The 18,480-nt window shown below is 42.5% G+C and overlaps 1 protein-coding gene across 3 annotated transcripts in view; it reads right to left on the reverse strand.

Moving 5' to 3' along the window:
- Nucleotides 1–7,711: 7,711 nt before the first annotated feature.
- The window catches only part of SCARB1 (scavenger receptor class B member 1), a 49,205-nt gene continuing 38,436 nt past the window's right edge, over nucleotides 7,712–18,480 (reverse strand). Inside the window, exons 12-14 of one of the 3 annotated variants that reach the window (XM_042441924.1) lie at nucleotides 11,955–12,065; nucleotides 11,078–11,207; nucleotides 8,946–9,079 (exon numbers count right to left, since the gene is read on the reverse strand). In XM_042441924.1, the coding sequence (XP_042297858.1) occupies nucleotides 11,100–11,207; nucleotides 11,955–12,065 (219 nt within the window). In that variant the 3' untranslated portion in view covers nucleotides 8,946–9,079; nucleotides 11,078–11,099. Of the gene's footprint in view, nucleotides 9,080–11,077; nucleotides 11,208–11,954; nucleotides 12,066–18,480 lie in introns of all 3 variants that reach the window. The other 2 variants (XM_042441926.1, XM_042441925.1) reach the window with 2 other exon arrangements.

An 18,480-nucleotide genomic window follows, 5' to 3' on the forward strand; every position in this document is an offset into this window, starting at 1 on the left:
AAAAGAGACTGGAGAGCTACCTGCTAGAGATGCTCTAACTGGTGACTCAGTGGCTTGTATATCTCTTCCAACTCTTATGATTTGATGACTCTATTATTCGATATTAGCTGCGTTTACGCAGGAGACAACTCCCCCTGCCGAGAAGGGGTCCTTTGTAATATTACTATTCCATGAGAGACAATATATAGCCATTCAAGACATCATTAGACCTTGGGGGAAATAGAACATCTCTCTCAAAGCCAATTCAGGAATGCTTTGCTAATATTGACTTTATTAAAATGAAAAGAAAAGTGAGTGGGGGGCAGGGGGTAGAGCAGGCCTAAAGCTATTTTAATCTATTATCAGAAGCTAATTAGAGATATCTGTACTAGCAAACACATTTATAGTCATTAGCAAACAGTTAATGGACTAATTTAAAAGATGAACGATGTCAGCGGCGGGTAAATTTTGATAAGAGATTGTGCGAGTGAGAGGGGCCTCCCATGAAACCTTTTGCAATGGACTTTACCCTGCAAGAAATCTCCCCAGGTAAAAGAATCATGGACACGATTCATTTACAGTCCAATTGCGGATAGCCAACAGTAGCCTCTAGGTCAGGAATGGGGAACGTGTGTCCTTCCAGATATCGTTGGACTGAAACTCCTATTATCCCCAGCCAACGTAACACACAAAAAACTATGGATGCCAGCCATGAAAGCCTTCGACTTCACAAATGCCACCATATTTCCCAGTAATATACCATCTTGCATGGTAATGGGAGTTGCATCAGCAATTGTGACTCTGTGTTTTAAGTAAGATAATTTGGGAATTCTGCTTGGTGAGGGTACTGAGAATTTTAAACAAGTGTCACAACTTAAGAATACAAAAGAACACCTCCACATTTGTGGCTTTGACTTTTGCGGATTTGATTACTTGCAGTTTTGATTAATACGTTCTCTCTAGGTCCTCCAGTGCAACTCTGCCAGAGATTGACCATAGAGTTGTGCTGGAGAACCTAAAAGAACCTAGAGAATACACTTCTCTAGGCATTTGTAGGTCTTCCAGCACGATTCTACAATCAACTTCTGGCAGATGTTGACCGCAGAGTTGCACTCAGGGACCTGGCCATTCCTAGAGGGGTGTTCCATCAGATAAAAAGAATACTGTTTCTTATACGTGGTTTTTCCACATTCATGGGGGTCCTTCTGTCCAGTATAGCTCCCAGGGACCGCTCTGCAGAGAGTGGGAATGATGGTCGAATCTGTCTCCAGGGCTATGGCTCTGGGCAGCTTCCTGGAAGGTGCATCATAAAGCGCTGTGGTGTAGCCTCGTGATGCTCCTTCCACCCAGCACCGTTTGGGTGCTGCACTGAAGGGACATCATCATGGCGCGTGCTGTCTGGATGGGTGTGCGCCAAAATGGCACCCGGCAGAGAAAGAAGGGCTTTGAGCGTGTCAATGCTCAGCCTAGTGTAGCCCTAGAGCGCATACAGGCTGGCAAAAAGTGCCGGTCTGTACCACCCATAAGTCCGTAGGACAGAATGTAATTTTACTTCAGGGATCCTCCTGCCAATCCTTCTATCTGTTTATGCCCATTGCTCAGGCAGCAAGAGAAAAAAAAAACACCTGTCTGCTTTACCAGAGTGCACCCGCGTCATACGCAGGCACCTTTTACATGGCTTTCAACTTAGGCTGAAAGCCGTGCGACAGAAGTTTCAATGGCGTGTGCACCTACAGTGTGTGTGCCGCACTGCATGCCATGCACGAGCCCCATTATTTTCAATGGGGCTTGAGCATACGCACCATTTGCCTTATGCGGAGGGGTCCAGAACGGATCCCCGCGTAAGGCAAGGGCGCACTGCATTTACTCTTTAAGTACTTAGTGAAGTCAGCTGCATTGAATGGAACATATTTGACGCATGATTTATAGGACAAAAGGAGCAATTATCCCAAGTTCGCCATCCAAGCAATCTTGATATATCCTCATCATCACCACTCCGCCCTACAAACCGGCACAAGTGGCTTCAGGGGAGTGTCAACAACCACAAGCTCCTAAGCTAAAATTAATTTTCATCTGCTCCCAAATCTAAGCAGCTGACAAGCTCATCTTTTACGGGGGGGCATGGATTTCCGATCTCTGCCGCACGACTATAGATATTAACGTCCCCAGCCATCCTGCAAGGGAGACGCTTGAGTTCAAATCCATGATTTATTGATTCCTTTCTCACGCCCAGATAGATAAAAGCACAACATGTTATTTCAGCCTGTACTTCTAATGACCTCGGAGCATTCAGCAGAACCTGCTGTAAAACATTTCCTCGCCTCATAGGGAAGGGATTTTAAATAAGTACGCCACCCAGGAAAAAACAATGCACCTGGAAAACAGGTAACTTTCTATAAGAGTCTAATTCTGACCTGAAAGTCTGCTTCCAAAATTAGCCTTTTCCTAAAATGGCAACAAGATTGAATAATCGGGCATTGAAACGTTCTGCTGGATTATCCATACCTCTGTTGTACCGATGCAGTGCAACTTTATTCACGGACTCTGCTGCTGTCATCTTCAGAGGATGCTGGCATGGAAGGTAGTGGGGAGTCAAAGGCTTTCAGGGCCGGCATCCATAGATTTTTGTGAGTTTTGGGGGGCTATGAGGCCGCATTCTAGAAGACTATATTCCTGATGTTTTGCCTGCATCTGTGGCTGGCATCTTCATCTTCATGGTGCTATGTCTCCATGCTATAAAATTCTGGGAATGGCTGTTTGTTGCAGCACCCAACAAACGACCATTCCCAAAATTCCATAGCATGGAGCCATGGCACCGAAAGACATGTCAAACCAGTTTATTTCTGCAATGCGGATGCAGCCTTCATGTCACAAGCAATACAGGGGTCCCTCTATACATTTCTTCTTGAGTGTTTAGAACATCCCTCCTCCATGATTTAGCAGAATCCCAATTAACCTCAACTTTAAACGAGAAGATGGTGAGCCGATAATAGGGCCAGACATTGCAGAAACAGAGGCGTTGACAGTAGGATGCCACGTTGACCAAGACAAATGAGAGGCTCTGAACAGACAGGTTGCCCTTTCTTCCTAGGCAGGGAAACTCTGTTGTGTCGATATTTCACAAATTAAACCTCTAACCTGATACAGCGCCAGTTTGCAAAGAGGAGCGAGCCTCTCCATCAAGAGGATAAATTCGTCAGCGTCACTTTGCTTCAAGTGGGTGGCTCTTTCCAAAATTGCAAACCACAAAAGATCTCACTGAGCTAGATAGAAAAGGCAAGGCTGTAATCCATCATGGGAAAGGGATCCTGGCCAAAAAACCAACACATTTTCTTGTTTCTTTTCACACACAGACACACACGCACTTGGTTTCTTTGGCCAACTCAGGTAAATGGGAAATCGGGGGTTTCTCGTGTAACTTGTCAAAATCCCCTCTATGAGAAAGAGGACTAACAGGGAATGAGCATCCCTCCAAAAGCAGCTCGCTTATCCATTATATACATACTACTACCAGACAACATCATTGACTTCCGCAACCCATGCAAAAGCAAAGTAAGCGACAGTTTAAGGCAGTGATTCCCAAAATGTTGGGTCTCCACGTTTTTTGGGCTTCCACTCCCAGAAGTCCCAGCAAGCTTGGCCAACAGTCGGAACTCTGGGAGCCAAAGTCCAAAACATCTGAAAGAACAAAATTTGGGCTTTTAACTTGGAAGGGCCTTTAAAAAAAAGGTATGTTTTAAACTTTGTTGGTTTACTTACATCCCAAGAACACTGTTTTCCCAAACTCATTCAAACTTACTGTTTTGTAAAGTTCAAATTGATTTCCCCTCTCAGCATGGACAATTTTTTTAAAAAATCTATACAACTCCAGCAATTAAAACGCTTTTCAAAAGCCATTCAAACCTCATCTGTTAATTTTTTTCACTGCACACTCAGTATTTCCCTGAACAACTTAGCTTTCACGGTACAAACTGTACCTGTGGGCATTCAACTGCATCGTTCGATATCCAGGATTGAACAAAAGTCCACATAAAAGAAAGGTTAATAGGGAACTGATCTGCTTTTCAATGAAACTGGTGACTCTTCCATCTGCACCGTGATTATTATATTATTATATTTATCTGTATCCTGTTTCCCCCCCCAAATTGGGACTCAATGTGATTCACAATTTAAAAGAACAATCCAATTAAAAACATACAAAATGTGCAGAATCATAAAAAAAGACAACATTAGAGACAGTGGAGAAGCATTTAAGTGAATAGTGCACAAAGCATTCTGAGTGCTACAGAAATGCCACTTAATCCATTAAACCCTTCAAAAGGAATTTTGGATGCAAATCTGACAAGGTCTATACAGTGACCCACCAACCTGAATTGCTCACAGAAACATGAAAAGTTGGACCACACTGAGTGATGGATAAACACAGAATCAGAGTTGGAAGATACTTTTTTGTGGGTTTTTCGGGCTGTGTGGCCATAGAAGAGTTTATTCCTGACATTTTGCCAGCATCTGTGGCTGGCATCTTCAGAGAACGCTGGCATGGAAGAGAGTGGGGTATGTATGTATAAAGTCAAAGGCTTTCATGGCCAGCATCCATAGACTTTTGTGGCTTTTTCAGGCTCTGTGGCCATGTACTAGAAGAGTTTCTTCCTGATGTTTCACCAGCATCTGTGGCTGGCATCTTCAGAGAATGTTGGCATGGAAGAGAGTGGGGTCACACAGTATGCATGTGTGTGTGCGTTATATATACGCCTCCCCAGGTATATATACATCACACACTTCCATGCCAGGATTCTCTGAAGATGCCAGCCACAGATGCTGGTGAAACGTCAGGAATAAACTCTTCTAGAACATGGCCACATAGCCCAAAAAACCAACAAAAAACTAAAGCACTTGACCCCCAAAATTCAGTATCTGCAGGTTGAACTTAGCAACCTTATATCCAGTCCTTTTAACAGTGAGAGTCCAAGCATGCTTACTCACAAATAATTCTTACTATGCTATAGCCTCCAAACATTTTACAGATGAAAACCAGGATATGTGTGACCAACCAACATCAGAGTGCGGCCAAGATGGCAAAAGTTGTTAATGCAGAAAGTCTACAGAGCAAAGCAAGGTTTCTGCCCCTCTCCTCTTCTCTCTGCTCTGCTTTCGCATTTAGAACTTTGTTTACAGCAGTTAAAGTAAGCTGAGGACAAAAGAAGTTGAAAGAAGAAACAAACTAGAGCATTTTTAAAGCAGCTGACAAATGGGACAATGCTGCTTGGGACTGTCCCTGCCAAAATGAGACTGTTGGTGTTGCGCCCAATGCAGCTTAAAAAAGGCACCATGGTCTAGGGAACGGTTAGTTGTTGTCATGTGCCTTCAAGTTGTCTCCAACCTATGGCAACTCCAAGGCAAACCCATCACAGGATTTTGTGGGCCTGAGAGCGTGTGACTCGCCCAAGTGGGTTTCCACGGATGAGAAAGGTATCAAACCCTAGTCTCGAGTTGTAGTCCAACACCCCAACCACTACACCATGCTGGCTTTGGTTAGTTACAGTAGATTAAACACAGCACCAACCCTACCTTGACTGAAATGAAGAAGATTTATTAACTTGGTTGTGATTAAGGCCCATTGATTTCTGGTTGGGACTAATATTGGGTTTTGTCTCAACAAAAAATTAAATGCAAACAGCTTTGCATACATGGAGAATTCAAGCCTTTTCTTAGCTGGCGGTCCACTGCCTAATTCATCTAATCTTGCCAGATTCAGCATGGGCAATGATCTCCAAACAAGTTTACCAATGGAATGATTTCAGCAAATGGCCCAGTGGGCTTAAAGGCAACACTTTTTTAGTCTCCCAAATAAAAAAATCCACATTACCATGTTGCAATATCTCCACCCAGTGATGGACTGCTGCATTGCTACTCAAACGTTCTCCCGTTCCGTAGCGTTTTAGCATGGCTCAGCCACCCCACTGCAATTTAAATCCAACGTTAGGAGTTGTACCAAGAAAACAACATACATTACAATTAATTCCATTCAAACAACAGCTACTGTTGAAGATTCAATCCATCGAGAGCAGTGGTTAGAGTAGGGATTGGCATAATCTTTTCTACCCAATACTCTACTTAACACTAACAGGAGGCTTTCACTGAAACCGTTCAAAACTGGGGAGAACAAGGGAAAATCCACATAGTGTGGATACACTATATATCAGTAAATATGGATAAATAATGAGATCCTGCACAAAATCAATTTGATTCAAATAACAGAATATTTCATTATCATGATAACAGAGAACAATTAATGTAATTGTGAGTTCAATTTAGGAAGACCAAGTTTTAACCCAGCTTTTCCATACTTCTAAATACATAAAATTAACAAACATTAACACTAGAAATTTCAGTTATCACAAAGGAGAAAACAAATATAACATACCTTAGAATTATGCTGACCTCTATTTTAAGCCATATCCAGTTTGCTTCCAACAAAGTCAAGGAGTACAAACAGATTGTAACAACTAGTGATCTTACACATTATCTTCTAAACACCTTACAGGTGGCTCATTCTTATACAACATTTCTTAAAGGGACATGAGCTTGCTTCCATATAAACTAAATCTCCCAGATTGGAAAACCTAAGAACAGGCTGAATTACATGATAATATCCCATTATGGTGCAATACTCTGAATCAATACTCTACATTAGCTTCTAGCAAACCTTTGGGTTTAAATGAACGTTTGAACTTATCAGTTTTTCTGTAAAGAAGTTGTTAACAAGTATTTACAGCATATGCTATTGTTACATCTATGTTTGCTCTTTGGTTGTATTTTGAATTTAGCACAATGTCAATCGCTATCTGGCATTATTATCGTAGCTCAAAGTACATTTGATTCAAAACATTTATTGTTCTCTATTATCATGATAATGAAATATTGTTATTTTTTGTTCACTCTATAATTATACTTGTAATTCTTTGAGAATCTAATTGACTTTGTACAGTATCTCATTATTTATCCGGATTTAATGATATACAGTATTGTGTATCCACATTTTGGTCCCCCCCCCCCCCCACCGCTGTTTCTCCCAGTTTGAACAATAACCTGCTCTACCAACAGGCTATATTTTGCCTGCTGCTTAATTCCATACATCTTGTAGGATGCCATCTTTGAAACTTCCATCAGGCTGGCTGTTAGTGCCAAGCTGATGCCCTCCCTGCCCTCCATGGATCAATAGTTTCCTAGAAAAGAGGATCCCCCTTTGTTTCCCTTAGTTGGAAATTCTGACTAAGATTGGAAAGACCCAGACTCCGCTATAATGGTCCCATTATGTGCCCCAATTACTACTGCTTATCTTACATACCTAATAGGAATAGTTTGAAGATGCAGAATAAGGAGAAGCTAGCCCTACCAGTGGTTCTCTAAATGTTTTGGACTTTAACTCCTGGAATCCCCACTGGCCACATTGGTTAGACTTTTGGGAGCTGGAAGTTCAAACAACCTGGAGAATCAAATGCTGGGAAAAACAGACCTACATCACCTTAGTTTCCTGGCTTAATGCGACATCCCCAAAGGCAACCAGGTTTTAACTAACATCGAAGGAGGCTACCCACTCCACTTCATTTCCAAAATCCTCTCCTGCCAGGGAGACTGCACTCATTTTGACAGCCAACAGCCCAGCACCAAAATGCTTCTCTCCCTCCTCGACCCATGCCTTTTGTACAGACGCATGTAGGAGCCAGCTTCCAAGATTTCAAAGATTTTAATCGTTTCTTTGGGCAAAACACTATTGGAACTTTCGCCAGACAACTCAACAGTGGAAGAGGGAATGGCATGGTATTTTGGCAGCCATTTCAAACCAGAGCCCCTCTCAGTTACCAGCACTGAAGTGCAGAAACTCCAGAGAACCAGGAAGACGGAAGGTTTCTTACAAGTTTGAACAGTTGAACAGGAAAAACACATAAGCAAACATATTGTGCCCCCTTTTCTCCCCCAGCCTGGAAGAATGGTAAGGTGGAATCTTGCTTAGATCTGTGTTATCCACCCCATTATCCAAAATATAGCACCAAATATCATTAAAACTTTTAGACTTGGAGAAGCAGCAAGTTCCTCTTCTCTTCTAGGTAACTGTACAAAAAGTTTAAGCATGTGCACTTAAGCCTATATGCACCCTGTTTCCAGTCTGGATTTAAAAAAAACATACCAAATGGCAGTGTTTAACTGGCATGTATTGGCAAATATGACAGTGACTTTTGAAGTGGGAAGCATGGTAAGAGGGTAATTCTAGGGACCAAATCAAAAAAGCTTTCACATCAAAAAGAGCTTTCATGAATGCTGGTTTAGTTTTCTGCTTCCCCCAGCCTCAATTTTAATTTCCCAGGAGTGTTTCCAAAGACATGGGGAGAGGCAAAGGCAGTAAAGGTCCAGCACATATAGGAAAGCATATTTTAGGGGAGGGAAGAGAAAAACTTGCAAAAAGCACAAATGTTGGTCAAACATTTAGGGCAATTTAGATCTATCAATCTTTTGTAGCCTATAAGTCGGGTCAGATAGGTCAATGCCAGGAATTACTAACTCACAAATTGCATTGGGGGGGGGGGGGGGGTTAAGAAGGTTTTTCCAAAAATGAGTCATTAACAATTATTACAAGAGGTTAGCTTTCAGGGAAGACAAGAAAACCATTGCAGATACAAGAAAAGAATCATGTTCAATCATCAGTCTGCCCTCCAGGTGGAAATGTAACAATGGAGACATCCTGCCCCATATGTACACCTTCCATTCCGTTTTTTTAATGGAAAGAATGGCAGTGAATTTCCTCCTCCTGTTCGCATATGAAGGTCTCAAAGTAGTTCACCACAGGCTTCTGATTCTTTAGAAAAGAATCTGCAGAATTCGGGTGGCTGGGTGTATTCTCTCCCACCCACCTGACATGATGTGTATTGGTTAAAGTTCTCTGGGATCCCCTGTGAAGAGGATGCAAGGTTGGTCAGGTAGTAGAAAGATCAACATGGTGTATTGTGCTAGAGTCCTCTTGCAAAAGAGGGGCTCTGTCTGAAGGCTGGGACGGGTCGTTCCATAGGTTTGGCACTTGCACAGTCATCTTTTGAGCATCTCTCTGAAAAAGAAGCCAGAAAGTCTAGTTAGAACTGGAAGTGCTGTAGTGAGCTCAAGTGATCCTGATAGTGAATTCTGGTGTGGTGATTCAGCTTAATTTAGGAGTAGGCAACCCCTGGTGTCCGTTAGATGTTTAGGATTAAATCTCCCATCAGCCCTATCTGGAATGACCAACTGTAAGGAATTATAGGATCTATCGTCCAGGTTTATCTATACTTGGTTTAACTTCTTACACCACACCATTTTTGCATTGTAAGCATTTTATCCCAATGTATTATTGAAAATTAATACAGAGTTACAGTTCAGTATTATGTGCATGAACCCCCCATTCCTTGCAATTTAAATAAAAACATGTCAGCTTCACATGCTACAGTCTGACTGTCACTTGTTCCATAAAATTAGGGGTGGACAAATGCAGATCACTAGAAGTTGCTGAACTACAGCTCCCAATACTCTTCTCTCTGATGAACAGGACTGAAGAGAGCTGCAGTCCACCAATATCTGGAATGCAGCACTTTGCCCGTGCCTAGAGTAAACCAGAGTTAAGAATAACCTTGGTTTGCCTGGATTCAGAGAGAATGCTGAACTCAGATTAATTTGATGCAGAAGTGAAAATGTCTGGTCTCTTCCACACTGGAAGAGAAGGAGAAACCAGAGAGAGACTCCATTGCGTACAGTGCTATACCACACTTTAGCAATACATCTGAATTTAGCACTTGCATCAAGGGAAAGTGTGGCTCCAAAAGCCCTGATCTGTAACCCTGAGTCCCCTGACAGTATTTCTGTTTTTCAAAAAATTGGTCACACAGTGAAAAAGAACAACAGCCTAAACTGCCAGAAAAATGTGGTCCTAAACCCTTCTGGCTGTATTTCAGCTGCTTCCTGAAACAAGGAGTAATGCGCTATCATTGGGAGTGATGCACTTTGTGACTTAAGTTCATCATGGTATGGTGAATACCAACTCTCCCCACATGAGGGTGCTTTAGAACAAGATATTTAGAACAAAATATTGACTAGGCAAAAAACAAAACAAAACGTGGCTCTTCACCCGGCTAGTTTTTAACTGTCTAAAGATATTCAAGCTGCATGGATATCTAAAGCTTGCATACTTCTTTGTTAACACGGGCTGGTCAGCCTAAAACAATAGCTTTATTTTGTTATCCTATTTTTCCTTGTCTTGAATGATAACAGAATTCTGGATTACAAGAGAGATAACAGCAGATACTTCTTTGCAGAAGACATACACCTTACTCAGCAATTAACCGCCACAAGATATTGCATATTAAGCTTAGGTAACTTTAACGGGAGGCAGCACATTTGCAGAGACATCTATACATTCAGGGTAAGGAGGTATACAACTCTGTGAAAGCCTTCTTCGCCCCTAGTTTTTTGTGGTTTTTTTGGGCTGTGTGACCCTGTTTTCACCGAGTTTCTTCCTGACGTTTCGTCAGCGTCTGTGGCTGGCGTCTTCAAGATGCCAGCCACAGACGCTGGCAAAACGTCAGGAATAAACTCTTCTAAAACATGGCCACACAGCCCGAAAAACTCACAAAAAACTATGGATGCCAACCATGAAAGCCTTCAACTTCACTTCTTCAACCCAGCTGGCTGCTTGAAACAATGCCAGACTCGATGGAGATTCAGTCCAAGCCAAAAAAAATAATTCTTATGCCTGGCTTCTACCAAAAGAAACAGGACCCCAAGTTCAGAACAGAGTTAGAACTTCTTTGGACGTAATTATTATTTTAAGAGAGAGGGAGGAGCAAGAGCATGTTAGCTAGTGCAGAAGAAAAGGGTTCTCAAATTGGGATGGAGGTATTGTAGAAGGATTGCAGAGAGGCAGAGATGCAACTGTTGGTAGTTGGGTGGGATCCCAGACAGCTGCCATTTTGCTCACCAAATTTAAGCACCAAGCCATTCAAGCAACTATTTAAAACCCACTAAGTTTTAAACAGAGCCAAGCTAGTTTGGAGGTGGTTGTTGGTGTAATTGACATTACCTTTTGTTTTCCAGGTATCCACCTAGAATCTGTCTTCCTTCCGCGGGGAGCCGTTTTTTTCTTTGGAGGCCTGGATGGCCTCTTTAGGTCCTGAACCCTTATTACTACTCCAAAATAAAAAGCACTTTCCCTAGAAAATAATCAGTCTGGTTTAAACAGTTTATGCTATACTTCTAGGAGAGTTCATTCGTTTATTGAAAGGTAAATGGAGGATGCATATTTTTTTAAAAAACATTTAATTTGCGTTAAAAAGGGAATCACAGAATCACTGGAGCTAATTTACATCATCTACTTTATTGAAAGGTTGGTTTTCTAGAAGGAAGATCATTGACATCCTAGTTCTATTGGATCTTTGGAAAAAATCAGAAGGGGGTAAGAAGTCGCTTGTCAAGCCACATTTGAAATGGTTCGTTCACATTTGTACTTGCTTTTTTATTATTAAAAAAGCAATGCTTAGGCAATATATATATTTCCTTCTGACTTTGGGAACAGAAGCCAAAATAAAGTTGAGCCAAAATAAATTTGAGTCTGACTGTGATTCATGCTATATGTGCAAAAAGATATACTATCTTTGATAACTCACAGATTGCTTTACAGTCTGTTTATCCTCACAATAAACTTGTGAAGTCAGTCAATTTATAGAGCCAAAGCCCAAGAACAAGAAACTGAGACAGAGAGAGAAAAAAAGAGAGGGAGAAAGAGAGAGTCGTTTGCTCGGACATTTGCCCGTCTTGGGGTCCAGGCAAAGAGGTCAGTGCTCCAACTTTTAAACTTTGCATGGTGTGCCCAAGGAGGCAAGAAGCAGTGTGAGAACTCGTTCTCAGTTTGCATGCCCGGCTTCTTCCAGGTTAAGGCGACCCATTCAGGGGTCTCTTACCTGCGGGCCATGATAACTGTAGCCAGTGCCGGATCCAGAGTTATAAAACTTTGGGGCAGACAGGGTCCCAATCACAATGGACCCCTCCTTCTGCCGCAAAACAGTCAATGTCTGTTGAGAAAATGAAGGTTTCATGCGAACACCATTCTAAATTGGCTTGAGTCAGATTGGCATTTCATTACACATAGGTTTTCAAGATATACTTGATCCTCAAATGACAATATATAGCTATATAAGAGTTATGGATAGTTGTCCATTCAATTGTAATGAGTTTTAATGGAGGATTTTAGAAACTAAGGTCAGCCTTCGTGCAGGGTTTATACCCACTAGGAGGCAATAACCAGGAAGAAAAATTCTATGCTAAGGGCTGGCTGTTATGTATTATCCACTTTAAAAGAAGTTAAGAGAATGTGCTATATTTGCTCAATAACCTTTAATTAACAAACTACTTGGACTATTTGCTTACACTTTGTAAACCGCTAGGGAGTGCTTAAGTGCACTGATAAGCGGTATAGAAATGTACTTGCTATTGCTATTGCTTGTACTACACATTGAAAGCAGAACTCTGCTTGCAAATCCAACCTTCTTACTTAAACAGGGCCAAACTGGATGTAATATTCTCGCAAGCAGCTAGTGTATGCATTTTTTAAGAAGTGCACTGAGTGCATTTTTGCACTGCAAAAGTGCATTGAAGGCATCTAGACTAATGTGGAGTTTGGGTTTTTTTTAAATCCTTTACTTTCATTATTGTCCTGATCCGCACCAGTCTCTAGTAGCTTCTGCTTACAAAAGGTAGGGGTAAGGAATTCACACAAGGCCTAATTCCATAAGTAAAGTTGTGTAGTTCAGCCCACATACCTAGATCACATTTAGTGGTCTGCCTATCACTCAGCTACAATTTCCAGGTATGTTGTGGATGCATGTGTGCATGGAGCAGTGTGTTCCAAACATCCAAGAGGAAGAAAAGGCACACACTGGAGCACATCTTACATTCAGAGGGGGAAGTGAGAGTTACTGACAACCAATAAGAACAGTCTGAAGAATACATTCCATGGAATTTTAAATATAGGCTATCCCTAGAATATAGTCGCAAAAAGTCTCCTAGTTTAAGAAATGATGCCCGAGTTCATCAGCTTTTCCCCCTTCTCTTTCCTCCCCATGACACGATATGTTCCTCAGAATGCAACCCTTCATGCAGAGACTATCTTGTTTTTTGCCTGTATAGACACTAGACTGTATGTACGATAGGAGGGTTGGAGAAATTTCAGCCACTCTTTAAGAAATTACAAGCCCTCAATCAATGCTACAACCCAAGTAATATTAGCCGACCTGAGAAAACTCTGCTAGAAAAAGAAATATGGTGCTCTCAGAGAAGCAAAAGACCTGATGGCAAATATTGGATACCATCACTATTTAACTGAAGACTGCTGTAGCAAAAGTATCCTCTTTGATAACTTAGTCCAACCAGAAGCTATGGCCTTATACAGGAAGCACACTTCATCTTTAAATTTCTGTAAGTCTGTTGTCTTAATTGCAATAGGCTAACAACTTTAGGCATCAGATTTAGCCACTTACCTGGAGAAAGTCTAAGTCAATGGAATTTCTTGTCAAATAGAAACATATGGAGTTGAGGTGTTACTGGGGCAGTAGCTCTTGGGACAACAATTTACTTTATTAGATACCTGTGATGAAGTAAATCCATTTCTGCCCTAATTCTGTTATGGTAGTCTTTCAGGTTCTATAACAAACTTGTTTTTGCCAGGCAGAAAACCAATACTTCTGAAGTTACTGTCAATGGCATGAACAAGACCACTTGGATTATTAGTAGATTTTCATTCCCACCTCATTAACATGATTGTATTGATGTGAAGGATGCCTAGTTTGCTTGATTGTGTACATATTTTAATAGTTATATTTAAATAAAATATTCTTTTAAAATGTAAATACAAAAATATACCAAGTCAAGGAACTCAGGCATCCTGCATAACAGGGCTTCTGGGCATATCAAGGTTACCCAGGCATCCTTGTGTGTGTTACAAAACAACCCACTCAAGGAGATGCCCATTCCTTGTATTACTATCTGCATTTGTTCTTTATTTTGGAGGACACACCAGGGGCCAGGACAAGATGCTTTGCTACCTAAAGCAAAGCACAAGATGCCCTTCTGCCTTTTATGCATAGAAGTGAATAAGACTTTCAGTTGAACTCTAGTGTAACATTGGAGATGAGACTGTCCTCCACTCCACCAGAGAGTAGGTGGCTTAATGTAGGGAGTTCATGAGAGACCATGCTGCCCACATCATCTGCTGCCTAAGATGGTTGTTTCACTCTGCATAATGGAAGGGACAGTCTTTCAGGTGGCTATTGTACAGCATGCCCATGTGCCACAAAGGAATAAAATCTGAGGAGCACTGGCAGAGGTCATCCCAGCTCCCGAACTGGAGAGAACTTCCCCATCACCTTCACACGTGGGCACACATACATAGCACTTTTCAAATGTGATCAATTCACCTATTTAGATGGCTCTTGTAGAGCGCACAATACTCAAGGTATCCATACATGCATGCGTGAAACACCAGATACACCAGGTAGTTATGTGACACCAATTGAAGTGCTTAATTAATAAAAGGGGAAAGGAGAACATGGAGGGGCAGATCAGAAATTTACTGGGCCTCATAGCTGCTTGCTAACTCCCTCCTAACATATCTTATGTTCCCCTTTGGTGTACTGCGTAAACAGCACTCTGCACATGGCCAGAAACATTCTAAGTCAACAGTCAAAAATTGACAGGACCGCATGAATGCCATGCTTCTGCCATCTGACTGATCCTAGTTTTATCTCTGCTCTAGGAACTGTGTACTGGTTATTTCAACTCCCTCTCACCTCCTGCACCAAATAGTTCAGCTTCTTCATCAGTGTTCTTCAGCACCTCTACTGTCTACTTGGATTACCAGTCGCTCTCCAGGGACTCCTCACTGGAGCTGCCAGGGATGGGATCTGGGATTCTGCTACTGAGCTACAGACAGCTCCTCTACTTGTTAGACAGGCTGCCAACATCAGGTATTTGGTGGTGGCTCTGTCTACAGCATGGTCAGATGTGATTCCCACACCGCACCAATAGCCCATAAAGAGTGATCCCAACAGCCCACAGAAATACCAAACTTAGTCTACCTACTTTTCTCCTGGTCTGGTTGCACATAAAAAGGTGGCCAAGTCAACAACTGGGAAAGCCTCCTAGCAAGATGCGTGGTTATCAAACTATGAGGTCTTTGAATGCTCTGCACTTAGAAGGCAGAACCAACCCGCAAAAATTCAGCACCAGTGGGAACAAGTTTGGCACCTGGAGGTAAAAGGTATTTCTTTTTCAAACTCTAAAGCAATCCTCTTGATCACTGCTGGCTCATCTAAAATACATTTTGTCAGTTTATGGTAACTTTGTAGTCAACAGCCCCCAGGCTGTAAGGCTACAACTGCTAGCGGTCACCTCACACTTCACTTTTAGGACTTTAACACGCCTTGCAGTCTTTATGGGTCTCCAGCTTCAAGATTTTGGATCTGATACTGGTTTACTTACATGAGATAGGGACATGCTGTGTCTGTTTCCTGCAGCAACATGCATGTCTGGTATGGCCTTTTCGATGGCCACAAATAAATGGCAGAAACAGGAACGTTGGGTACTTACCGTGACACGTTCATTTCCTGCAGAGAAGGGTCCTGGCATCCTGTAATCTGGGTTTAGCTCCTCCTATTTGCTCCTGTAGGCAGGGACAATAAACAAAAGACCGGCCCCTATATAGGGAGGAGCTAGCCCCCCTGAGCCTCAGTCAATAACAAGCCAAGCGACTAGTAAGGTAATCAAGGAACTGAACTTCAGTAACCTCAGCTAAGGGTTAACTAGAACACCTTAGAAAAACTAGTCCAAGAACAACAAGAACTCAGAATACCAATCCAGCAACAACAAGAAGAACAAGGCAGGTCCACCAAGAGCCAGGCAGGGTCGGAGGCCGCAGGCAGCACCCGGGTGGGCAGGATGCCAGGACCCTTCTCTGCAGGAAATGAACGTGTCACGGTAAGTACCCAACGTTCCTTTTCCCAGCAGAGAGGGTCCTGTCCTCCTGTAATCTGGGATTTACAAAAGCCCTCTTGAACTGGGAGGGAGGCGCTGCTAGGAGACTGTGGCCCCCGACCCAATCTGTTGGAGGATCCTCCTTTTAAATGACGCCTCTGCGGACTGAGACACGTCCAGTTTGTAATGTCTTATGAAGGTCGAAGGCGACTTCCATGTGGCCACCCTGCAAATATCTGACAGGGAGGCGCTAGTGGTCAAGGCCGCAGGGGTAGATGCACTCCTGGTTGAGTGCACCATCAATCCCTCGGGTGGAGTGAGGTCAAGAGTTCAGTAGCTCTTTTGAATTCAAGACCTGATTCACTTACTCAGAGTCGAGACTGGTACCTTGCACCCCAAAGAGCCCAGGCGAAAGGAAAGGAACATCTCAGATGACCTAAGGTTGAAGACCTCTTGATGTAGATTTTGAGGGCTCTGCACACATCCAATGTGTGCCAGGTCTTTTCCAAGTCCTTCTTAGGATCGGGGCAGAATGAAGGCAGGAGAATGTCCTGTGACACCTGAAAGGCTGAGTTGACCCCAGGCACAAAGGTAGGGTCTGGACGAAGGCACACTGAGACAGGCCTAAATATAAACAAGTCTTTACGTACCGACAGGGCCCCAGCTCTGACACCCATCTGGCGGAGGGAATGGCCGTGAGAAAGATGACCTTGAGGGAGAGGTGTTCGAGGAAGGCCTCCCAAAGGGACTTGATCGGCCCAACCGTCAGAGCCTCTAAGACCGTGTTCACATCCCAAGATGGAAAACGATGTCTGGTGGGCAGGCCCTGTTGGAAAACTCCCCTCAACAGCCTCTTAATGTGAGGATGGCTGCCATTCTAGCTGCTCTCGTATGGAGCAGAAACGACGTGATGGCAGACACCTGCCTTATAACCATGTAGGTCAAGTCCCTTATTAATGTCATCTTGGATGGACTATAGCAGGTCAGCCACTGAAAACCTGAAGCAGTTGATGAGAACTTGCCCAAGCAGTGGATTATGTGATCAATCAGAATAGAATCTGATCTAATCTGGACCTATGGCAGCTTCCAGCCTACCACTGATCACCTTGTCAACTGTTTATAGCAATGAAGGTGATATTAAGGTGATTTCATTTGTAGTAATTAAGACTTACCATTCTGAAAGAGGAATGTTAATGTCTGACTTCTAATTAAAATTTCAAAACAATGTGCAGTTCTTTACTGGAACATCTGTGAACCTGAGTAAAATAAGACTAATCCCATGGTTAGGCACAGAAGACATTGGATTAACCTTTATCTCGCAGACATCGGTGAGTCCATGGAGAAGCATAGATGCACTCTGTGTTAACAGGGCATGTGGTCAGAATTAAGTCTGATTTCATCTGAGGATGAACTAGTCTAGAGCCTTCAAAAATCACCCCAACTCCATGTAGCAGGCTATCCTCAACCTGTATGAAGGCTGGGGGGTCTCTCGGCTAAATGAACTGCTGATTAAGGAGACATGAAATGGGAACAGGGGGCTTGGCAAGGATAGCCCTCTGGTATCTAATTTTGAGGAGAGAGTTTTCTCCACAAAAGGGATCTGTCAAAGGAACACAAACCTAAATTTAAAATAATATAGTGGGCCCTCAATATGTACTGGAGTTGGATTTAGGACTTTGCATGGATACCAAATCCATGGAAGCTCAAGGCACATAAAATATAATCACATAGTAAAATGGAGTCTCCTATATAAATAGTAAAACCATAGTTTGCTGTGTCGTATTTTTGTTTGTTTTTTTGGAATATATATATATATACACACACACACATACATGCATACATATTTACAAGCTGTGGGCATATAGGTGGCTGGTGTAAGTCTCTATATGGAGCTGTATGGTATATTAAATCTGAGCATTTTTGCTAGCAGAAAACAAGGCATAGGCACTAGGAAATCCGTTTTTCCAGCCCCAAAGGTAGTAAACCAATGGTGTTGTTTGGACCAGACCATGCCATGAAAACCCAATCAGGGATAAGACACTCACCCACACAGCAGCTAACCTTATGACCATAAAACCATAGAATCATGGACTTGGATGAGACCACAAGGACCATCAAGTCCAACCCCTTGCCATGCAGGAAATCACAATCAAAGCATGCCCAACAATATGCAAAGGAATTTGTAGCTTCCTGAGACCACTAAAAGAAAAAGATTGGCAGCCTGACCCTTCATGGCCTTGAGCCCAATTCATCATATGCAAGACAGACCTTGTTACAATAGGCCTATCCAGGGCAGGGAGCAGTAGAATGGCAAGCCCATCAGCAGGCATTCTTATTTAAAATGTAACTATCTAGACAAGGTAAGAGGCAATTGTGGTCTTTGTGGCAGAGTCCTCAGGGCTCTGCAAGATGTCTGAATAGGATTTGAAGCAACCTCTTAGCAGAAAAAACTGACTATAT

The sequence above is a fragment of the Sceloporus undulatus genome, chromosome 10, assembly GCF_019175285.1.
Source record: "Sceloporus undulatus isolate JIND9_A2432 ecotype Alabama chromosome 10, SceUnd_v1.1, whole genome shotgun sequence".
In the NCBI taxonomy this organism is placed as follows: domain Eukaryota; kingdom Metazoa; phylum Chordata; class Lepidosauria; order Squamata; family Phrynosomatidae; genus Sceloporus; species Sceloporus undulatus.